This window comes from Polistes dominula, unplaced genomic scaffold (assembly GCF_049000335.1).
Source record: "Polistes dominula isolate Pdom_NZ unplaced genomic scaffold, Pdom_raw_medaka contig_23, whole genome shotgun sequence".
NCBI classification, from domain to species: domain Eukaryota; kingdom Metazoa; phylum Arthropoda; class Insecta; order Hymenoptera; family Vespidae; genus Polistes; species Polistes dominula.
This window is the reverse complement of record NW_028300963.1, coordinates 4,436,629-4,461,253: the sequence shown is the minus strand read 5'-3', so window position 1 is coordinate 4,461,253 and position 24,625 is coordinate 4,436,629. Positions and strand designations below refer to the sequence as shown.

Genomic DNA, 24,625 nt, shown 5'->3' with positions numbered 1-24,625 from the left:
GATTATTTGTATTATAAAATTATATATTTTTATTTAAAATTGTTATTAATATTATTATTTTATTTTGTTTGTAAATCGTTTGTCCAATTCATGACGATCATGTGCAGTTCAGTAAAGACTAGTAATTATTTTTTTATAAGTTGGCGATACTATGTTTACGGCTCACGAATAAAATAGTGATCAGTTTGCGGCATTTTTCTGCAAGCTAAGAAAAAGTCATAAGTGATTGTGTAAAAGTTAAATTAGTTTCGGCAAATCGGTTCGAAATATAATGGAACCGAATAATGAACAAGCATCAGGAATCGTCGAAGCAAATCTCAACAATGAACAAGAGCACAATGACGAGAACATGGAAGAAACGGAAGATTATAATTTCGATGGAGATGAATATCGGCACTTCGTACCGCGAGGAAGAGGTAGTTTCAGGTGCGTCAGTCCTTTTGTTTACTCTTAAAATTATTTTTTTCATTTTTCATATTCCCCTTTTAATATTGACTCCATTAAAGTTAGGTTAAGCCCTTCAGCGTAACCGATGACTAACATTTTTTTTCTACGATTGACAACGAAGAACAACAAATACGTTTTGTTGCGTGATTAAAATGATAACACAAAGAATATCATTCTTTTTTTTAATTATATGATGATTAAGATGATTAATGCAGTTTCATGCATTTGACATAATTCTACAACTTTATTGATGTCAATTATCCAATAAAAACTTTTGTGCTTTCTATTTATTTCCTTGCTAAACATTGATGTTAACAGTAGCGAGTTAAGTCTTTACACAAATATTTTAAATTGTAGATTAGAGATTAATTAAAGATATTTAAAACATAGAAAAGTAATTTCAAACGTTTTGGCAGAGGTGGCTTTGATTTTCCAATGAGAGGCGGTCCTCCAAGGTTTCGAGGAAGAGGTTTTGGTCCAAGGGGTCCAATGTTTCGTGGAGCCAATAATGGATACCCATTTGAGGGCCCGCCACGACCCAACTGCCCACCTGGTCCAGCTGGTCCCCGTTTCAGAGGGCCACCACCTTTTGATCCGAGCTGGGGACCTATGGGACCACCTAACATAATGGGACCACCAAATCTTATGGGACCACCAGGAATGGTAAAGAACATTGTTTCTTTTTTATATATTATATATATATATATAATATATAGAATATATATGTATATAATATCTAAAATAATGTTTGTATTATAATGATAATAGTCTTCTCAGATATCTGTATCTTCTTAGCTAATATATTCAATAAATTATGCAATCAATTGTTATAAAGCTGAATGCGTTCTGGTAAAAGCAAAAGCAGATGGGAGACATACTATCAAAGTAAACAACTGGAAGAATATCGGTATTTGTTAATATTTATATAATTTTTCATTTTTTTCATTTTCCTTCAAAAAATCAATGTCAACATAATATATAAATAGTTTTATAAAAGAACATTCTTTATGATTGTTCTTTTATTTTTGCCTGGTATCCCTTTGTCTATTGTATGTGTTAATAGCCACCACCACATATGATGAATGGTCCTATTGGAACAGGACCAGGACCATATGGGCCACCTCCTGGAATGGGACCACCCAACATGAATAGCGTAAGCTAGTCATAAGTTTAATAATAGATGTATAATGTGTAGTATGACATAAGCAATTGCAAGGTGTTTAACAGATTCCAGGTCAACAACCAAACCAGCAACAACAAAATCAACCTCAAGGAAACATTCCAGGACTTGATCTTAATGGAGAAGTTTGGGTAGAAACTAAAACACCGGATGGAAAGTTGTATTATTATAATATACGATCTAGAGAGACAACATGGACAAAACCCGAAGGTTCCAATGTAAAAGTTATGGTGCAAGACCAGGTTAGTTATATTTAATAACATAATAAAATAACAGTAATTCTTTCTACAATATCTTAATACATAAGTTTAATATATATTTAAAAACATAACATAATTATAATTTTACGCTTAACACATTAGCTGGAACAGTTAGTACATGGGGCATCGAAACAAACAGCTCGTGCTACCACTCCTACATCAACACCTAGTACTCCAACGCAAGTGAATGAAAATAGAGTATCTCAGGGTAATGAACAATCATCCTCTAATAACGCAGATGCGTTGAATCAGATGAGTACTGCACCTCCAGGTACAGGACCTCCTCCGTCTTTAAATGATGCTCCAGATGTCAATGCACAACCATCAGATACAAGTCAAACTAATGGTAAGTAAATTTTGTTTCTATTATTATCTATTCTAATGATTTACTCATATATATATATTGTACCATTTTGTAAACTTTACAATATACTTTTTATACAATGCAGGATCAGTACCTGCAACAGTTGCAAATGCTCAAACAATAAATACATCGACCATGAATACAAATATAATGCAACCACCACCAAATATGATGCCAATGCAACATAGGATGCCCAATCAATTTGGTGGTCCAATTCCAACTCAATTTGGTACAGCTCCATTTGGTATGCCACCACCAGGATTTCAACCATTTGGTGGTTATGGTCCACCGCAGACAAACTGGGGTATATTAGATAAATGTTTTACTAGATAAAATTTTATGTCTGATTGAAGATGTTGAAGATATTATATAATTTATTATTATTAGGTATGCCACAAATGCCACACAGTGTAATGACAGCTCAAGCTCCTGCTGAAGATCCAGCCATATTAGCACAACTTGATTCTGAATTAGTTGCATCAGCTATGATTTGGACAGAACATCGTGCTCCAGATGGACGATCATATTATTATAATAGTAAAGCAGGAGAATCTGTGTGGGAGAAACCACAGGCATTGAAAGACTTAGAAAGTGAGTTAAAAATAAACAACGCAGTTAATTTGTACTGTTAGATAATAATTAATGTTTTTAAGAAGTTAATTTAATATTGCGTTATACAATCTTGTAGCATTTACTAAGACATTATTTTATTTAAATATTTTAATAGACGCGAAACTAGCACTTCGTCAAAAAGCAGAAGAGATATCAACTGCTACTTCTACAACTATTGCAACTACCTCCAGTACCAACAATAATAAAAGCCCTTCTGAAGGTAATAAGCAAGAAGTTAAACAAGAGAGTACTCATGATACCAAAGATAATGCGAAAGAATCTGAGGCTAAACCTAAGAAAGAAGAAGCTTCTTCTAAAGAAACAGTTAAACCTCAAGATAAATCTAGACCAATTTCCAGTACACCTGTACCAGGAACACCATGGTATATTTTAATTCTCTAACATAATATTGTTATATTATATCATTTAGTATTATTATATATTTATCTATTTAGGTGTGTCGTATGGACTGGTGATGGACGAGTCTTTTTTTATAATCCTTCATCAAGAATTTCTGTCTGGGAAAGACCAGATGATCTTATTGGCCGTCAAGAGGTTGACAAAATGACATCTACGCCACCAGATGCAATTGGAACACCTAAACCTGTACGACAGTCGGATACTAGCGAAAGCAGTGACGATGATCAACCAACTCCTGCTAAGAAAATAAAACAAGAAGAACCTAAACGTATGTTACATACTCTATATAGTGTAAATGATAGTTTGTGAATAGATAACATTATATAATATTTTCTTATATAAAGCTGCTGCTGTTAAAGAAGAAGAGGACAAGGATGGTAAGAAAACGATCGATATTGGAAAGGAAGCAGCAATCGAAGCTGAAGTCAAGGCAGCAAGGGAAAGAGCTATTGTTCCACTGGAAACTAGGATTAAATCATTCAAAGATATGCTTGCAGAGAAGGATGTACGTTTTGTTTTGAGAATAATTTATATATTAATTTTATAAATTATATTATAATATAGCATGTGCAATATTTATATTTAAAAAAATGTATGCATAATCGTATGTGTTGTATATATTAGGTATCAGCATTTAGCACATGGGAAAAAGAGCTTCATAAGATCGTGTTTGATCCACGTTACTTACTTTTAACGTCAAAAGAAAGGAAGCAGGTTTTTGAAAAATATGTTAAGGAGAGAGCGGAGGAGGAAAGACGCGAGAAAAGAAATAAGATGAAAGAACGTAAAGAACAATTTCAAAAACTTTTGGAAGAAGCTAATCTTCATGGAAAGTATGTTAATATATTTATATATATGTACACATAGCATATACTTGAACATTATTAATATAAATATATGTATATGTATATAATAAACTATATAATTATATGTATATAGTTTGTTAACTTGCAGATCATCATTTAGTGATTTTGCACAAAAGCATGGACGTGACGAACGATTTAAGAACGTGGAAAAGATGCGCGAACGGGAAAGCCTCTTCAACGAGTATCTCTTGGAAGTCCGAAAAAGGGAAAAAGAGGAGAAAAACGCCAAGCGAGAGCAGGTATTCTTAACTTATTTAAATAACAATGATTTTACAGTGACGCAACAGCTATTTTTTAAAAATTTGTTACTCTACTATTCTTCAAAAATTTCATATTATTTTAATAATTAAAATATTTTTCAGTATTTAATAATATTATTATTACAAAGAAAAATACAATATATTACATTTTCTTCTTATAAGGTGTTTATGTAGATGCATTCAACAGTTTTTTGTTTGTAGTATATTAAACATAACTATTTAATATAAAAATATTTTTTTATATGAAAAGTTATGTTTTAACATTGGAAAGAAATTAGAATAATATTAAAAAGACTTTTATATTTAATTATATAACTTGATGTCAAATTTATTGAAAATAATGTTTTTAAATATATTCTTTTATACGTGAATGCATCTCGATTTTCTATGTTTGTAGAAGATTGATATAAACTGAGTGTATTTTGTTTAAATTTAAATCTAAATAAAATTCAATACTTTCGTTTCAGATATCAGTAAGATTTTTCTAAGTTATATCTTTTAATTTTTCTTATAAAGTCATATTAAAAATAGTCTATAAAGATCAAGTAAAAAAAAAAAAAAATAGAGAAGAAAAAAAATCTGTAATTGCAAAGTAAAATGCATTTACAAAAAAAATAATACAGCATACAAATATATTCTTGATTTGAAGAACTTAAACAAATTAAATTATCGAAAAGAAGATATTTATATATATATACATATATATATATAATATTCCATTAGTTAGCAATGCTTAGCATTGATTACTGACGTAAGAGAAATATAAATAATAAACAATATGCCATTATTGCTTTAGTTCGAAATATATAATGCGACTTTTTTTCTTAAATAATTTAATACTATATAATTGATTAATAATTAATATACATATAAATATATACATCTATTATATATATATATATATTTAATGAAACATGTATTTTCAGATATAACTAATTTATTCTTTCAGATTCCATAGGTATGTTATTATTTTGTTCCACTTGTATGATTACATATATAAAATGAATTTCCTAATTATTTTTTATGGCTGAAGAACACATACCAGGAGAAGTTTCTCTAATCATTCTCTACTCCAGTAGATTTGTTCGATAGAGAAAATTTCTTGTAGCTCTAAGACGGGAGATGTAGAGAATAAAATCTTAGTATGTGACGGTTCCTTATATACTTATGTGTTCTGAACTCTCCACTTCAGTCAGGAGGCAGGCAGGACAGGTTCCGTATGTGGAGTGGCTTGGTTCTGAAGCTGGTTGGTGGCATGGATGATGTCATCTACCATCCCCACCTACACTACGTGGCACAGTTGGCACACCCTCGCGCGCCGCATTCTTTACTCCAAACCAGAGTCATGAGAATGAACGAACTCGGTATTTGTATATTACTCGTAATCCTCGTTACTTCAAAAAAAAAAAAATTAACTTTTTCCCAAAATTTTTTAAAAACAAAAAGAAAAAAGAGAAAGACATACAAACAAACAATATCGAAAGAGTTTTTACTTCAATCGCAAGACAATTTGATCTCACACAGGGTAGTAGTTTTATTTGCTCAAAATATACTTTGATATGAATTACATTTGTTCGCGAGAATTTTCAAACAATAATACTATTATTTTATCGGTATTCAAATTTACATCCAATGTGTCGTAGTAAGAATGAATTCTTATGTTATTTATTTTAACATTTATTTATTTTTTTTTTTCATATATCATAAATAAATTCAATTTTAATCGCAGAATGTAGTTAATCGTTCTTGTATCGAAGTATTACAAGTCAATGTTTGAATTTGTTAATGAAAACTTTCTGTACATATCTTAAGATTCCGCAAAGAATTACATATTAATATATATATATATATATATACATACATATATATACGCGTTTATTTTCAGTTCAGTCATATTTTAATTTACGATTGAAATTTTGATTTCAATAACATCACGAAAATGTATACTTTTGCGAAAGGATCTTTAATAGTGCACAAAGTCAAAAGTGGTAGACAAAATTTTTGTAGTAACGTGGTATGATGGGAAATGGGTGTAATGGGGAATATGCATTTGTATAGATTTGTGTTCTTTAAAAAAAAAAAAAAACAAAAAAAAAGCAATAATTAAATATGAAAGTAATAAAAATGTTGTGGACATTGCAGGGTAATTAGATTGTAGTTATCAAGTTGATTATAATAACACTATAACACTTTCTTCGTTGAAAATTAATGTAAGAATTTAAAAAAAAGAGAAGAAAATATACATATATAGGTTCCAACTTGTGACAATAATTTAAACGATAGATAACTAATTTTTATAGCAGTATTTGACTAGCAAGTTATTTTTTTCTCTCTTTAAATCAGAAGGATATTATTATCAAAATAAAAATATAAATATATAAATAAGAGGATAGTTATTATACGAAATTCCGAAGTCGTCCGTAAATTACGCAATGGGAATAATAGAGGGTATTACATTATTTTTATGTTATAACAAAATTTCCAAAAAAAGAAAAAGAGAGACTATTCTCATAAATGAAATTATTTATAAACTTAGTTAGTTTTAAATATTAATTTATATTTATATTTTTTCTCTAATAAAATATTAAGAGTTGTTTTTTTTTTTTTTAATTTATATTTATATTTATATTTATATTTATATATACATAACAAGAAGTTATTAGTACTACAATGTTATTAAAAAATTGTATAACTAATACTATTGTTACGAAACTTCAAGAAATAATTACTAAAAGGAAAGTAAGAAGTAGAGTTAACTAACTCGTTTCGTAATTTGGACGGCTAAAAATTTCTTAAATCACACGAACTCGATGATAATCTACTAACATATTTTTTCTTTTCAGCAAAAGGGAAGGCGTTTAAAAACATATCCATATTTAATAGCAAGTTGTCATTAAATCAAGACAAAATACTTTCTTATATTAGGAAGCAGAGTTTTTACATTAACACAAAGTTCATGTCCTATCGTTTATCGTTTTTTTTTTTTTTTAATTAATACAAAGGGATGAATGTGTAAAATATAAATATGTATGTATATTTTGTATGTGGAAGTGTGTGTATATTAATTTAATGACAACTTGCTAAAATAAACTAATCATTTTTACAGCTATAATGAGTATACTTTTTTTCAGCAGAAAGCAACACAGCATATTTTATAAAAAAAAATAAAAAAAAAAAACAATTCCAACAAATTGAGCCCTTAAAAAGTTGTTGTGATATCTCCTGACGCGAATGAACATTATTCAAATATTTGTTCTACCCATTACTGAAATACACAATTTGAAAACCCTAATAAAAGGTTTGCAAGTTGAAATAGTTTATGATCCACATTACAAATAATTACTATACATGATAAATGAATAATAAAATTATTGTAATGTGGTTAATAAGCGTGTACTCATTGGTTGGAAATATTATTAAGCGTGCATGATAATTACGAGGAAAAATTAAAAAAGATTATTACAATAATTATTTAATCAAGATTTGTATAATTAAATTAGTAAGATAAGCAAAATTGTTTTGTTATTTTTTCTCAATAATGACAATCTTATGATGAATGTATTTCAGGTGAGAAAGGAATTCATAGCAATGCTACGTGAGCACAAAGACATTGACAGACATTCGCACTGGAGTGACTGTAAGAAAAAATTGGAATCTGATTGGAGGTACAGAGTCGTAGATTCAGCAAACTCTAGAGAAGATTGGTTTAGAGAATATATTCGTATTCTGAAGGAGGAAAGGAAAAAGGAAAAGGAGAAAGATAAAGATCACCGCCACAGAGATAAAGACCATCACAAGTCTGAGAAGAAGGACAGGGACCGGAAGGATGTGGATAAGTATAAAGAAAAATCTAAGGACAAATCTGATAAAGATAGCAAGGAAAAGAAACAGAGACGAAACGATACCGCTGCTGAAGAAAATGGAAAGGAAAAGAAGGAAACTGTTGAGAAGGAAAGTGGAGAGTTGGAAGAAAGTGATGAGAAAAATGCTAAAAAAGATAACTATGTAAGTTCTCTTGAAATTACATTTTCTTAAACACTCGAAACAAAAATATGTGCTTTTATTAGATATTGTATATCTGTGTTTAATTATTATTATTATCATATATGATATAATTGTAGAAAGAAGAAGGAGACGATCATTCTGATTCCGAGGAAGATCGTGAAAAACAGAAACGAGAACGCGAAAGAAGAGCAGAAGCTAGTTTAAGAGAAAGAGAAAGAGAGGTACAAAGAACATTAGCTACACATCTTCGTGATCGCGATAAAGAAAGACAGCATCATCGTCATACTGAAGCTGTTCAACATTTCAGCGCACTTCTAGCTGATTTGGTATTGAACTATATTTTCTGATTTTGGATTAGAACTACAAAAATTCAAATGTATAACTCTTTTGTAATAAAATATTTGACAATTTAGGTGAGAAACGGTGATCTTGCTTGGCGAGAAGCTAAACGACAATTGAGGAAAGATCATAGATGGGAATTAGCTGAGAGTTTAGATCGCGAGGAAAAAGAAAGATTATTTAATGAACATATCGAACAACTTGGTCGAAAAAAGCGAGATAAATTTCGTGAGGTTTTAGATGAAGTTGGTGCTTCCACTGAACTCACAGCATCTTGGAGAGACATTAAGAAATTATTGAAAGATGATCCGAGATATATTAAATTCTCATCCAGTGATCGGGTAAGTTAATAATTAATAAAGTTTACAAATTGTACATAGAATATCTATTAATCATATTTTTTTTTGTATTAATAGAAATGTGAAAAAGAATTTAAAGAATATATCAAGGATAAACTTGTTGCTGCTAAAGCAGATTTTAGAGAACTTTTGCAGGTATGCAGTGTTTTCTATGTTAATGTATCGAATATATTTCATTTCTGTATTAATATGTTTCTAATTACTTTTTTTAGGAAACCAAGTTGATTACCGATAAAACGTACAAAAAGGTGCAAGAAAATAGTGCATGTCTTGCAGAAATTGAAGAGATTTTGAGGAAAGATCGACGTTTTCTTGTATTAGAAGCAGCTGCTACTGAACGAACGCGGTTATTGATGGGTTATTTAGAAGAATTAGCTCGAAGGGGACCACCTCCACCTCCGACAGCTTCGGAACCGTCAAGAAGACCAACCACAAAGTAAATATGATCAATTTCTTATAATAAACCCTTTAAATTTTGCAAATATAATATATTATTTTTATTTCAGTTAAAGCATTTGAATCGGCAAGTGTGAAAACATAAATGTGGTGCCCCAAATTAATAAATTTATTACTATAGTTGGATTGAAGTACTTTACCTGCAAAAGGTGATAATCGTAATGTAATTATAGGTATCAATAAAAATAACACCAATTCTACACAATTAAACGTGTGCCGTGTTATATAAAAAAGTACTAAGTTTCGATCTAACTTGTCCATTGAGAGTCATATAAAAAAAAAAAAGGAAAATAATTATGTATTATGAAAATAAATACGTAGGTATTTATTGCATTGTCAAATTTAAGATCCATGAGTGTGTCCGATTAACAATACTTATATAATGCAAAATATGTATGCTTTTATAATTCTTTTATATAAATTTTCATGTGCAAAGGGTAAAACTATAGAATTCATGAGATGAATTTTTAACTCTCTCTCTCTCTCTTTCTCAGTCTCTCTCTCTCCCACACTTTAAGCTGTATTATGCATTTGACGATTGTATAATTGAAGATAATTTATTGATTATATTTATGTTATCTGATAATTTCTATTAAAGAGAGTTGTATTATAAACAAGAAAAAGAGAAATTTATGACAATCAGACGAGGTATATTTTTTAGACGCAAGATTATATTAAATATAGAAGATCTTTTGAAAAAGTTAAGTTATTCGAACAAAATACAGCGCAATAAATGTAAGTATATAATTAATAACAACAAAGGAACCGACTAGAAATACTTATAATTTGATGATGCTTTATGATAGTTCATATTCCTCTCCGTACTTGGTGTTATAGGAATGTGTTACACACTTGACCCATGTTAAATACGAAGATATCGAGAAGTTTCAACGATTAATTGCTTCTGTATATTAATCATTATCGATGATTTATGTCAAGAATGATAAGAATTTATACTATAAATTTATTTAAATATGATAAACGAAAAATTGTAAAGCGTATATAATACACATTGTAGAACTGTATCAAGAGTTAGTATATTGTTGTATTTTCTCAGTATACTCAACATAAAAGTCTATACATATTATCACAATGATTTTAATTATATTGTATTATAGTTTAATCCTTTTTTATTTAAGATTAAATTCTTTAGCAATTTCCTTCTTCGATCATTAAGAAGATCCAATAAATCCCTAATTCTTACGTATTTTTACTATTTCAGCAATCAATGCAACACTGATTTATCCAAAATTCTTCAACAGAAAAACAATCCTATTTATTATAATCAAAGACCTTTTCTTTTTGGCTTTTTTATTTGGGGAGGAGTGGGTGGGATTAATTCGCAATGTTAACATATACTTTTTTGTCATGGTATTAGACTAAATGTAATCATTCGAAGAAAGATAAAGAAGAAAAAAGAATATAAGGAATGAAAGAGAGAAGGACAAACAAAGAATAATAAGAAAGGACTAAATAAAAAAAGAAATAAAGAAAGAGATAAAGGATCTCGTTGGCCTCGAGGCGATCTTGTCTAAGAGGTGCCGAGCAACGTTCTGTTGGTGAGATGATGATAATGATGGTGGTGTGGTGTAGTCTCTCTACGACGACAAAGTGAAAGTAAGATTTTGCTTTCTATTCGTTCTCGTACAGAGCAGTGAGGGCTGCACCGTGGTCGCGATCGTGTGTGTTTAGAGAACAATGTGAGCGTTCGCCGTTACGAATACCTGAGAAAACAAAAAGAAACAAAATAAAATAAGAAGAAAATACTTATCTCATTAATAAAATTGAAATTGAACTGAAAAGTAAACTAGCCAATTGTTCGGAGATGCTATCATGATAGTTGCATTGATTTTATATTGAAAACGTGAGTGAAAGAGTTCAAGGAAAGTCTGAAAAAGAATTTAATGGGATTCAAGTTTGGTTGATGAAAATGTCGCAGCACGTAGGAGGAGTTCCATCATGCCTCTTCCTCTTCGTAATCTTCTTTCTTGTTGGTACCTATTGTCAACAAGGTAAACAAATTTCAGACATTTTTATATAATATTTATTTCATTTAATTTAATAATAAATTCCATTAATAATTATATTTTCAAAAGTTTCAATTAATTCAGCCATTGATGATCTATCGATCCAATTATCCCGTTAAATTATTAAATACACACATGTACAGGTGTTTTCTTTTTAACAGAATAATCATAAATGGCGTTTGAAGTATGATATTGCGTTCAAAGAAATAGCTATGGATTTAGTTTTTTTCTCAAGGTTGGGAAAGTCTCTTAGCGCACATGCATTTTTTATGATGAATCGAATGAAGAAACGAATAAAGTCAAACGCGTGAACGAGATCTCTAGCAGCGAAAGTAAATGCATTTGGTATGCGCGTGTATGCGTTAGGTCAGCGTGAAACATACAAATGAGAGGAGAGGAAAGAAATAAAAAGAGAATCCAGATTCTGTTAAAGAAAACAAAGGGTTTTAGTTGTGTAAAGCACCTTTGGTAATACAAGGAACGATCGACGACCGATCGAAGGACGATCGAAAGGAGAACGGTTACCGTTGTTAATACTTCTGCATATTCACATATATATGCACATATATATATGTACGAGTATACATAATTTTATTCTTTAAGCTTTGCACGATTCCTCGCTCCTTTTCTGACTAAACCGTTCCGTTATAATTCAGCTCCTTGCCTTATTCTCTTCTCTCTCTTTCTTTCTCATGTATTATCAAGTATTCTACTCGCGAGGAAATCAATTTTCTATTCGACCATTTAAGAGGAAGAAAGTCGAAACAAACACATTGCGTGTGCAATAAAGATAATCTACTATACTTGATCGTGTGCTTACCCTTTTCCAATTTCTTTAATAGTTACACGGTTACATAGTTCGATTACATCGTCCTATTGCAATCGGTACGTTCCGCTTTTGTTATTTATTCCGATATACGCATTGTCTTATTATTACTATCATTACTATTATTACTAATATTATTATTATATATCGTATATAAGTATATAGTGTAATAGTAATAACGATACAAGGCCATGAAACAATTCCCCCACAGTTACGAAGGCAAACGAGATTACATTGTATAGGGTGAACCAATTGAACATTTAGTTGTTTTTAAATTACGAGGAATTTTCTACATCATTTATTTTACATAGGTTTAATCAATGTTCTTTTGGTTTTCTTTTTTTTTTTTATAATAAATTAGAGTAATTTACACGATAGGTTACATGTAATAGATAGGTACATGCAAGCATTAAAGTTTCTATGTGAGCGTTGAAATCTCCATATCGTTCCATTCTCTAACATCTGTTTCACGTGTAATGCGGTTGTTGCATTAGAATGGATTTAGGTTTCATCGAAAGAATTCGAGATCGATAGATCATGCTTGCGTTAAAGAATGCATGAAAAAATAAGGAAATTAATTATTTTACATGATAATTGTTCCGACAAAAATTTGATTGGAAAAATTTGAATTATGATAAATATATTAAATAATATATATTACGTTAATTATTACTTTAAACAAAAATGTCTATTATCTCGTTATACTTTCAGAAACTTCTCAGGCACGATACAAGTTCTCACAACTCATACCAACTAACTCGGTTTACGAACATCGAGAAAGTGATGTGCCTTCGGAATGGAAGAAAAAAAATGATACATCATCGTTGCTTCGTTCGTTGGAAGAAAATAACGTCATGGATACGTCACGGTTGAATTCAAAAGAGAATATTGAAGAAATAGAAGAAAATGAGGAAGAAGGAGAAAGAGAAGAAGAAGAAGAAAAAGATGATGATGTAGCTGATGAATGTGATTACGAAACTTATGCTAAATCGGAAATTCCTGATCGAATTAAAGACACATCGAAATGTAAGCAACCGATACGCGAACATAATCCACTTCCAAATATCGATAATCTTCATAATTCCAAGAATCAGGAATACGTCGAAGATCATTCGACGAATCAATATGATTCATATTATTATGAGGATTATGATAACAATAATCGATCGCAATACAAAACCATAGGTAAATGTAGATTCTAATTATTATATAATTATTTATACATAGATTTAAATAACACATTTACATTTTAATTCCTTATTAAAAATCTATAGACGCAGAAACTGTTGATTATGCGGAATTCGAAACGCACGATGATACAACTACCGAAAAATCCTCGACAGGATTAAATAATCATCATGATCAAGTTGATCATTCTTATTCCGAAGAAGAATATTTATACGAAGATAAAGAAGAAGATGACGATGATGATTCGATTTCTACGACAAACAAAGATGTTAAAGAAGTTTCTTCGATGGAGGGTAGCAAGAAAAATTATGCTTTTGCAGAACCACCGAAAGGATCATCCTTATTGCAGGATGATGATGAATTAGAAAGTCCGATTTTGATCGGTGAAGCTGTTGTATCCGTAGTGACAACAAAAAGTGTAGTTAATGGAACGATTTCTGTACCAACGAGTACACCAACACCAATGACTACCGAACAAGTAGCACCACCACCTTCGTTGACGAAAGACAAATCTAACGATGATCGATTATTACAAAGTACTACGACTGAAGATTCCAGAGTATTGGCATTTGTACCAACCAGTCGTAGCATATTCGGTGCACGTGTTCTATCATTTCCGGTGGTAGATCAAGTCATAAGAATAAACAACGATGCTGCACCTGTGACTCCGATAAAAAAGACATTTCCACCTCCAGAATCAACGGAAAGCATCATCGATAAACTTGACAGAGTGCAATCTGAATTATCAAGTGGTTTTCTCGTTGGTGGCTTTAGGACAGCTGGCAATGCATTGCAGTTGGATGTTTTAAATGACAGAGATCGTACCAATCGTCGTAAATATGTTACATCTACGAGTAATATCAATAGTACTACTACTAGTAAAATTCCTATTATTAGTAAATTTGTACCTAGAAGATACAACGACAAGAGATTTGATCGTACGAACGTCAATAATTCTGAAGGATTTTTAAATGATTCGGATTCCAATGGGATGACTGCTAGCACGGCACGAACGAAGATAGCTTTCAAGTTAGAAAATTATATTATTTTTGTATATTTTCTCATTTATTTCGTATGTTTATTATTGTAATAATAATTTCTTTTAGATGGCCATCTGGAAAAACAACGACACCATTAAATTCCGACGACATAAAATCTACGACTCAGGCCAGCATAGCTTCAACTAAAAAAATTAACACACAAATCATCTTTCAAGATGTCAAATCTTTCCTACCACCTGGATTTAAATTGTCCAAAGAAGATAAACAGGAAGTAACAGAGCGTAGTGTTTTAAGTGATATCTTTGCTAAATCAAAGATCGATGTTTCCAAACTTTTACCACTTGATTATAACAAAAAGAAGAACAATGATGTATTAACGACACAAGTAACAACACCAATTGTCGATTCATCGAATAATTTTACTACAGAAAAAATTTCCATTCAAAATCTCTTTGCCAATGCAAAGTTCGACGTGGCTGCTTTGTTACCACGTGATTACAAAGAAAAAGCAACAAATTCATCAGAGACCAAGGGAAGTGAAACTGTTGATTCCAATAATGACAATTCTACTTCAACCAGCTCTGAACCGACCACAGTTAAAGCTGCTGGTGGCTTGAAAATTGTTTTTCCTAGCAGACCAGGTGGACGAAAACATGGTCATAAAATTACAACTCCTCAAAGTCATCGAGTCGATGGACTTCCTGCGATTACTCCGCGTATACAGAAAGGATGGCCAACTAGGTAAATATCTATCAACTTATAGATAAAATTACAATTATCTAAATTTCATGTTCATTTGTAGAGCTACCACTGAATTTACTGGCTGGCCAACTCCATCAACAACACCAATTTCAATCGAAAAACTCTTGGAAGTTGCAAGAACTGCAACAGACACATCTGTGAACATGTCAGTCGTCGAAACTACAAGTGCAGTTTCGATAACGTCTACGACAACTACAACAACTACGACACCCAGATCAACGACTATTGGAATATGCGAGGAAGAGTGTGAAGTTGCTGGTACCATACGAATAATTGGTAATACAACTTGGGTCCCTGAATTACTGGATCGTAACACTCAAGAATGGCAGCAACTTGCTAACGAAATTGAAAGAGATGTAAATTTTAATTAATCACTTTCTTCTCTGAAATGTCTATGCCAATATTTTTGTATAACTTTGATATCTTTTTTTCAGATGAATTTCGTTTTTTCAAAATCTACCGTTTTAATGAATTGGTACAAGAAGATAAGAATCGATTCGTTCAGGTATACAATCATAAATATAAATTTTAAAAAGCATATTTAATTTTAGTCAAATTAATTTGTCTAATTCTTCAGTCCAGGTAGTATCTTAGTTGACTTTTTCATTGAACTCATAAACCTACCTCAAAGAATCAATACGCAAGAATTGAAAGTCATATTTCATGATTCTTTGAGAACGTATAATTCGAGTCGTTGGAATGAGACTAAAATGAAAGGAGATATGAAGTTAGGTGCATTTACGATTGATCCTAAATCTACTGATTTTGTAGGTAAGTTAAATATCAAGTATAATTTTTATGCAAGTTGTTATACTGCATTATTTTTTATTTTTAGTAATACCTAAAGTTCCTTTCTCTAATATTATTGAAAACGAGGATAGATTAATACCTCAGTGGGCAGTTGTTATGATAGTCATTGGTATTGGAGGATTATTATTCATTATTATTTTCGGCGTTTCTGTGGTAAATAACAATTAATTAATAATTTAATTTAACAATTATTGCAAAGTTCATTATGATAAGAATAATCTTAAAAATTTTAGTTGGTAAATCGTCAAAATGGTTCAAAATTGAAACCCACTGTGTCTACCATTTATGAAGATGGAATTAGGAAAAATATACTGGGAGGTTCGCATGCAACCTCGTTGAACAGATCTAACGATTACCCAAAACAAGTACATACTATATGGACTGATCCAGATGTATCGTGGAATGATAAATCATTTGAATCTGCATCTAGCAAGGTATACTTATAAAATTATTTTTATGTAAAATATTGTACACCTGAACATGTATGTAATGAGTGTTGCCTGTCATCTGGAGCACATCAGCGGCAAAGTTTAATTTACAAACTCGACTACTAGATGAGATTCCATGACGTGAGTCGATAAAAAGAAATCTACATAATTGTTTAAATAATCTTTTTTTTTTTATATGTTTTACAGGTATTAGTCGATAGATCATTTCAAGAAGGTAAGAAATATAATCTTCACGACAGTTGGCGATCTGAATGGAACGGATATTATTCAAATCCATCACACGGAAATAGTAAATATAGCTATAATAATAATAATCATCACCATCATCATCATCAACAACAACAACATCCAGATTATGATACGAATTTTTAACATTGATAACACTAAATTGTTATCTCTGTAATTTGTAAGTTAATTTATTCGCATATGTGTACAGTAAGTATTTAAAATCGTATACCGTTAATTATAATAAATTTAATACTCATTAAAGTAAGGATAATACAAAATACATTTATTTAAAAAATACGTATCTATTATTATTTTGAACTAAAAGTTATCACTGACTAAAAGATTTGAAAACGAAAGTATTTTAATTGAAATAATCCATAATATATGTAAAGTGTATTAAAGTATTGAACTTACCATAAATCATTGTTAATTAATAGAAGAAAATGTATATTGTAGTCTAAAAGCACAAATGTACCGATAGATGTACGTTCTTTTTCGAAATTCACCGTTAGACTGGTTCATTGTCCTCTGTGAAAGTTCTTTTGATGTATGTTGTTTATATGACTTTTCGAACATTGTCTACGTGTATAACGGTTATAATATCCCTAATAAAGAGAATTTAAGATTATAATGTACTAATTTTAGCATTTTTTGCATTCTAATGTAATTATTTTATCGCTTCTGCGCAATGATGACTTTGAGTATAAAATTTACCTGTAATACAAGTAGAATTCATTAGAGTATGAAAATAATTGTTAAAAAGTACATTATAATCTTAAATTCTCTTTATTAGAAATATTATAACCGTTCGCAAAATCATATAAACAATATTTCATAAAATAACTTTAACACAGAGGACAATGATTCAGTCTAACGTTGAATTCCAAGGATAACAGTATGTCGAACTTATACGCTGTGTTTTTATAATAAAATATACATTTTTTGTTCATTAATTAATAATTATTTAAGATATATCAAACATTCTAATGTTTTTTACTAATATATTTGCTTTTTTTAATGTTTTTGGTCATTGACAGATGCAACCAAGGATGCAAATTTTTAAATTGTCTTCATCCTAAACGCACTATATCAATAGAAACGGTGTACGATTTTAAGTAATGCTCACTGTATTTATTTGGAACGATCATTGGCTTTGATATTTAGGTATAATCGATATAATGCAATACAGGTTAAAATAAAAAAGAATTACGAATTTATACAGGACAAACATATAAAGGGAAAACAAAAATTATTAATATTATTTGAAAAAGTTTAAAAATATTTTTTCATTTTATATGTATTGCGATTATTATCAACAAAAGATATAACCGTAAAATATAATTAAAAGAATTTAAATTCGTTTACTCTAGTCAAGAAATATAAAATAATACGTTGTCTCTTAATTTTTTGTAACTATTAAAATAATTTGAAAAATAAGGTACATGCTTTATTTTAAAATATAACAAAATTCTTTAAACAAAAATCACAAGTTTTCTTACATTCTATTAGATAGACAATACTTACGAAATACATAATCTTTATTATTTATGGAATAATAAAGAATCAGAGAAGAGAGAGATAGTAATGGAAGTAAAGATGAGGAACCTTAATTATTTTGCAAACGATGGCCACAATTTATCTGGTAATGATAGACTCATAAATGTTGAATTCTTTGGTTCTTTTCGTGTTTCTATCTGGTGTCGAAGTAAGCATAAAAGCTTTTGATATAAAAACGATCGCCTAAACAACACATAAAGCAAGGATTTTAAATAATTTGCTATTAATTATTATCAAATAAAATAGAGAATATAGAATATATTATTGAAACAATTACTTATTAGCAGGTTTACAAATTGTCAAATGATCCTGTGGAATTTCAAAAAATTCTCCTACTCCAGGATCTGCCAAAAAAATAATTTGTTTAAATGTTAAAGAAAATGTTTTCTTTACATTTATTTATAGTTTTTAAAACTCACCTGCTGAATCAGGTGTGACAAATTGGAATGAAAGTTTTAAAGCAGTTACCAGGGTAGATTTAGTTTCACTGAAGCTCACTATATTCATAGGATAATCTTTTAACATCTCAAGAAAATCTTTGTGCAATCCAAGAAGATGTGGTGATTCTGTAGAATATAAAATACAACGTATAAAAATTAACTGCTATGCTCTTTTATATATAATTTATATATATACTGTTCTTATAAAACAGTTATTTATATTTATACATACCTTCTCGTAATTCCTGCACCTCTATAGATGGCCATACAAGCATTTGTGTTGCTTGCGTTAATGCAGCTATGTGCGAACCGCGATGCGGAGTACTATAAAATACTATGCCGCGTGTATTTTTACATATATTATGTTTATCTCCAGTTTTCCATTCTATAAGTTACGATAAATGAATATTTACATATTTATTCTTTATTTTTATTCATTACTAACCTTCGACGAGCATTTTTTTAACTAATAAACCACCCATTGAATGACACACCCATATTATTGGTCTTTTTCCAACATCTGCTATCAATAATTTATTAATATATTCATTACTTCTATCGCTGATGGTACTCCTAAAAAAATGAGTAAAGTAAACAAACAGTTAAATATATTTATATATAAAGATATTTCATTATTATTTACTTCAAGCTCTCTATTGGACATAAAGGAGTCCACATTGATAAATTGGTGTCATAATTAACACCGAGTATTCGAAGATATGGCACATCTCGAGGCAACCAATCCATCGGCCAACATTGTGTTCTACAAATTGTTTCTTGATCCAAATTTTTCATACAAGCGTCGTCCCTATAAATTTTTATTTTTAAATAAAAATGACTATACTTTGATGAATATAAAGTATATTACCCTTTACAAGTAAATGGACCAGTTGCTTGATAATTAACATTAACAGGACAATCATCGAGTATCACCTCGTAGTCTCTGCCTAATTTTTTCCATGCACGCATTTGCAAATCGTAAGCCAAATCTTTGAAAAATTCTTGTGGATAATCTTTGATCAATTTAGAGAGTTCACCACTCTCATTTTTTATATCAATAGGATCTATAATTATTACGTAAAAAAAATCATCCGTATTACATAAAATAGACATACGATATATTTTTTTTTTAAATTAATTATCCATACCAGTGACAAACCTTCACATTTAATTGCATCTTTTTTAATGTCTCTCTGTCTCCATGTTATAAATACACCGCCAAGCAAACCATGCAAAAATACAACATCCAATTTCGATGGTGTGTCAGTTCTATGCAATGGATGAAGAAGGTATACGTGTCTGGGATATTTGATATGCTTATTTTTATCAATGTCTAAATTTGCTAATGCACATCCTGCAGGTACCGATAATCTTATATCCTTGTTTTTAGACCATGCTACTAATATACCAAACCATCCTAAAAGAAATCAATTATATTCAATGTTATTATCAGTGATTAAAAAATATATATATTTTGTATATTTTAACAATGTCCAACCTGATCGGAAAAAATCATCTAAGTATTCAGTATGAAGCGATATATTAGAAAGTATGTTGGCAAGAATTGTACACATTTCTATATTATTGCTGAAGATTTTGTAAATTAACATTAATATCTCTAGACCTCCAGCATTCACAATATCTTTAAAAAAGAAATACAAGTATTAGAAGAATACAGTTAATTAAAAATATAATTATTTAATGAGATTAATTAATTAATTAATTAAATTCTTTATACCTTTACTATATTGTTCGAGGGAAGAATGATGATAAATTGCTTGGACACAGTTTTGAAGTAATTCTTCATTCCATATTATTGTCGGTGGAACTGCTAAACCCATACTTGTTAAATCATGTTCAAACATTAAACCATCCTATGACATATTATATATTTCATTATAGATTTATTATTCTTATTTTAAATTAGAAACTTTTACTTACCCTAAATAAATTTCCAAATTTTTTATAAAGAAATTGTGTCAGACATGGATGTAACTTGTCGCACATTGAATTTAAATGTAACAACATGTTGTGCACTTTCTCGATCACATCCTGTAAAAATAATTTATATTAGATATTAATAATAAATGTTTATACAAGCTATGTACAAAAACTATTACTGGTTTTAGTAGCCTATGTTAAACTAATGTTATATACAATTTACATACATGCAATTTATATTCCACATGAAAATAAGGTGGTATTAAGAAAAAGCGTTGATCAACATTGGGTGTACGTGCAAGAGCAATAGCTGTCCTAGCATCTAACATCTGTGCCATATTTCGATAATGCCAATCTAAAAATGATTTTAATATTATATCAATTTTTCTTGCTTATTATTCACTGATGCTACATACAAACTGATTTATATTATTTATTCTATGTTATTAATGTTTATTTACCTTCTAAATCACTTAAAGAACATAAAGTTGTCGCAGCCCTTATCCTTTCATGTTCATCACCCAAACGAGCAACGCTTATCAATCTATAAGCTAATTTTTGATTTAACATTTTCCATCTTTCTGCTATGATATCAACCATGATGGTTACCATATTAGTTACATTATAATTAAATCTAGCTATGACATTTGTTATATTGTGATTAACTGCTGATTGTCTTTCTGACACATATTGATTTTTCTCATCGTGAAATGTAAATATATCTAAAATGAAATATTACAATAATTTATAATAAATGATAGAAATTTATAATAGGAAGGAATGATAGAAATATATTAAATGTCTAATTGTTACCTTTATATTGAGGTTTATCAATGTATATGTATGATTTACGTGATTTCTCTAAATTAAGAATATCTGTCGTTACAGTTGATCGAAGAATCTTTGATGTCTGTCTCAGTTGATATAAAAACCAACAGCCTCTATATAAAACATACATAAGTGTAATTAATAACATTTAATTATTTCATAACTTGTCAACCTTAACCTAAAGACAGTCAAAAATACATACCCTATAAACACCATGCAGGTACCACTTGACATTAAATAATACAAACATTTTTTGTAAGTTCTTACACGCATTTTAATAAAATAATTATTAAATCCAAGATTTTAATATTATTCCAAAAGATTGAATAAAAGTTAATGAACTTTTTTCAGTTTGGTATCGTTGGTTATAAATTTTCGAGGTTATACCTGTATGATAAAATAGATAAATAATTAGTATTATAAAATGTAGTATATTATACACTATTATGATTTAAAAATGATACTGTACGTCTAATAATTATTCTTGCAAATAATTAGAATAAACGAAATAGTATACTAGTAAAACTAACCTTAACGTTAATGCAAGTAAATATAAAACTTTATGTGATTCGGTGGTGCAATGACATGACGTGTCCAAATTCCATTCTGTTCTGGGATGTGTCATTTTGTTTATGTATATGTAGTGTATAAACATACATAGATATAATGTAATATGTTATTCTTTCTTTTTTAGAGATGATATATAACTAATTGTTACGATATGGCACCACTCACAGATTTATTGTCATGCAGTATTATTGGTAAGTTTTTATTATAATATACATGTATATATATATGGAATATATTTAATATTTATAATTTAAATAAAATAATATTTGTAGAAAAAGATCATAATGGAGATATACTTTGGACATGGTCATATCCTACAGTTTCAGAATCACAAAAGACTATTGTCAAAAGAAAATGTAATTTAGGACTTGAACATAACTCTCCACAAACATTTATTTGGGCTCGACATGGTCAAACATGGTTCTATTTACATTGTAGTGAAGTATTCGATTCGGACAGATTACCCAAGGTATAAAAATGAAAAAATATGTACACATATATTACAAATGTATGGTAAACTAATGGATTATTTAACTTTTTAGGTTAAACAATTTGCATTAGTTTTATTCGCAAAAGATTTCAATCCACAAAAATATGAAGTACTCTCACGCGTTTTCAGTAAAATGTATTGCAAAACCGGTAAGCCTACTGAGATTTTACAATTATATCTTTCGGTTTTTACTAAGGGATCATGTTCGACACAAGAGAATGGAACTTTTGTATCCGATGACTTTAGCAGTCGTACGACAATTAATACCAATGTTAGGGAATTAATAAAAACATTTGAATTAGAAACGATTTTAATATATACCGCTCTATTGTTAAAGAGAAGGATTGTAATTTATCATCACAGTTTAGAACAATTGCTTAAATGGATGAAAACTTTTCCTGCTTTAATGAAACATCGTAAAGTTGAAGAAAATTTATTTCCATGGATTGAGCTGGTTAATGATGAGATACTTGATTTAAAGGTACATGCTATAAAAAAGATTATTGTTTTTTTTTAATAATTTAAGTATTGAAAATAAATACAATGATTTTACAGAAGCAAACATATTATGTAGCAGGATGTAGAAACAGTGCAATTTCTGCAAGGACAGATCTATATGATTTATTAGTTAATATACCAGCCAGAGAAATTACTGTTGCTCCACATGCAAAAGGTAGAGAGCAAATTACTTTAAATTTCTTTTTACAATAGAATTTGTTATTTTAATCTTTGTTTCGCAGAGAGTTTAACAATGACAAAAACGCATAAGGAAATAGCATTGTTTATGGTACAGTTATGTGAAAATCAAAGCTGTACAGAATCACAAATAATATCTGAGATCAATGAGAAAACGAAAGATTTGTTAAATCAATTAACGTCTTTAGCTACCACTGAAACACCGGATGGAAAAAAAATGGTCTCTGTTCAAGCATTCAAAGAAAAAGATTTACCACAAGCTGTCGAAAGCTTTTTAATTAATCTAGCAATCGCTGAAAATTTATTTATGTTATAAAATATATTTTTTGCATCCGAGTTATGTGGACTTGTTGCGCAATCGTCCAAATAAAATGAAAAAAATTCCTAATGCAACTATTACATATAATAAATATTATAACTTACGCAGATGGTGGATGTTCCATTTAAAATGAAGAAGTATTTTAATTAATATGAAATTATAATGATTTTTCAAGGATATCGAAATAAATTATCTAATAATAAAACTATTAGAGCACGAAGGATGCAACTTGTTGCAAATATGCTTTAATTGTGCGTCTATATTTTAGTTTTAATAACCCGCGATAATTTGAAATTCTTTGACACAAATGATGCGCTTTGATAACGCGCGAAAATTTAAAATTGTTAGAAACGAATAGTGTTCTTTCTACGCATGCTTATAATAATATCATGTTTAATTTTTGTTTTAAATTAATTGATAATTAAACAAATTGATAGTTACTGCGCGATCAGAGATAAAGTTTATAATAAAAAAAAGCCTTGTGTGCATATCACACAAGTTAGAATTGAAACCTTCAAATAAACAAGTTTCGAGGAATATAATTTATTATATAATATTATTAGAATATTATTTGTACTTTTAATTTGTAATTATTTATTTAATTATTAATTTAATTATAAAAATGCGCGCCTGTTCTTATGCAACCCACTAGACACACTTTGTAAATGTTGCTTGCGAGCGCCATCTACTGGGACGGAATTTTTTGCAGTCTAAACTGTTTATACACGTATGTATGACGGGTTGCCTATCTTTCGGGCAGAAAAGAACTCCGTTCCGACAGATGACGCTCGCAAGCAATATTTGTAAGTATGTCTGGAGGGTTGCATTCATACAGGTGCGCTTTTTCGTTTTCTTTCCCTACTACATCCCGGTTTCGTTTTCCCACTGCATCACTGCGTTTCACTTTTTCAAATCACACCCATTC

The 24,625-nt window shown here is 29.7% G+C and overlaps 4 protein-coding genes across 17 annotated transcripts; 3 read left to right on the top strand and 1 right to left on the bottom strand.

Moving 5' to 3' along the window:
- Window positions 1-158: 158 nt before the first annotated feature.
- On the top strand, window positions 159-10,655 carry LOC107065680 (transcription elongation regulator 1). Of its 4 annotated transcripts, XR_001475626.2 has the most exons (19): window positions 159-426; window positions 864-1,110; window positions 1,511-1,600; window positions 1,675-1,869; window positions 1,990-2,233; window positions 2,337-2,555; window positions 2,639-2,842; window positions 2,979-3,246; window positions 3,319-3,551; window positions 3,628-3,788; window positions 3,908-4,116; window positions 4,223-4,388; window positions 7,977-8,414; window positions 8,531-8,740; window positions 8,828-9,094; window positions 9,170-9,247; window positions 9,325-9,548; window positions 9,619-10,303; window positions 10,406-10,655. XR_001475626.2 is itself a non-coding variant. In XM_015319585.2 (18 exons), the coding sequence occupies exons 1-18, from the start codon at window positions 272-274 to the stop codon at window positions 9,620-9,622; spliced, it is 3,588 nt and encodes a 1,195-aa protein (XP_015175071.1). In that variant the 5' UTR covers window positions 159-271; the 3' UTR covers window positions 9,623-10,655. The 4 variants fall into 4 exon arrangements, 3 of the variants coding, with proteins under 3 accessions (XP_015175071.1, XP_015175068.1, XP_089028859.1); XM_015319585.2 differs by having other exon boundaries at window positions 1,699-1,869; window positions 9,619-10,655; XM_015319582.2 differs by having other exon boundaries at window positions 4,238-4,388; window positions 9,619-10,655.
- LOC107065682 (protein SERAC1) lies at window positions 10,266-23,843 on the bottom strand. 7 transcript variants are annotated; one of them, XM_089172736.1, is made up of 18 exons: window positions 22,156-22,294; window positions 21,828-22,012; window positions 21,611-21,738; window positions 21,259-21,519; window positions 21,025-21,152; window positions 20,798-20,908; window positions 20,595-20,730; window positions 20,355-20,498; window positions 20,016-20,273; window positions 19,725-19,920; window positions 19,500-19,664; window positions 19,302-19,429; window positions 19,089-19,241; window positions 18,836-18,982; window positions 18,694-18,760; window positions 18,384-18,599; window positions 11,381-11,566; window positions 10,266-11,292 (listed from the first exon to the last, which is right to left on the bottom strand). In XM_089172736.1, the coding sequence occupies exons 2-16, from the start codon at window positions 21,896-21,898 to the stop codon at window positions 18,470-18,472; spliced, it is 2,223 nt and encodes a 740-aa protein (XP_089028862.1). In that variant the 5' UTR covers window positions 21,899-22,012; window positions 22,156-22,294; the 3' UTR covers window positions 10,266-11,292; window positions 11,381-11,566; window positions 18,384-18,469. The 7 variants fall into 7 exon arrangements, with proteins under 7 accessions (XP_089028862.1, XP_089028864.1, XP_089028861.1 ...); XM_089172738.1 differs by lacking the exon at window positions 22,156-22,294 and adding an exon at window positions 23,805-23,843 and having other exon boundaries at window positions 10,266-11,566; XM_089172735.1 differs by having other exon boundaries at window positions 10,266-11,566; window positions 17,274-18,599.
- LOC107065681 (uncharacterized) lies at window positions 11,446-18,296 on the top strand. Of its 2 annotated transcripts, none has more exons than XM_015319587.2 (10): window positions 11,446-11,580; window positions 13,133-13,606; window positions 13,696-14,638; window positions 14,716-15,351; window positions 15,413-15,728; window positions 15,807-15,877; window positions 15,950-16,143; window positions 16,208-16,335; window positions 16,416-16,616; window positions 16,818-18,296. In XM_015319587.2, exons 1-10 carry the CDS (start codon window positions 11,493-11,495, stop codon window positions 17,001-17,003), a joined length of 3,237 nt encoding a protein of 1,078 aa, XP_015175073.2. In that variant the 5' UTR covers window positions 11,446-11,492; the 3' UTR covers window positions 17,004-18,296. The 2 variants fall into 2 exon arrangements, with proteins under 2 accessions (XP_015175073.2, XP_089028860.1); XM_089172734.1 differs by having other exon boundaries at window positions 11,560-12,480.
- LOC107065590 (DENN domain-containing protein 10) lies at window positions 21,661-23,807 on the top strand. Of its 4 annotated transcripts, none has more exons than XM_089172747.1 (6): window positions 21,661-21,759; window positions 22,320-22,386; window positions 22,468-22,664; window positions 22,738-23,166; window positions 23,241-23,358; window positions 23,426-23,807. In XM_089172747.1, exons 2-6 carry the CDS (start codon window positions 22,347-22,349, stop codon window positions 23,695-23,697), a joined length of 1,056 nt encoding a protein of 351 aa, XP_089028873.1. In that variant the 5' UTR covers window positions 21,661-21,759; window positions 22,320-22,346; the 3' UTR covers window positions 23,698-23,807. The 4 variants fall into 4 exon arrangements, with proteins under 4 accessions (XP_089028873.1, XP_089028870.1, XP_089028872.1 ...); XM_089172744.1 differs by having other exon boundaries at window positions 21,749-21,880; XM_089172746.1 differs by lacking the exon at window positions 21,661-21,759 and adding an exon at window positions 21,772-21,845.
- Window positions 23,844-24,625: the final 782 nt, after the last annotated feature.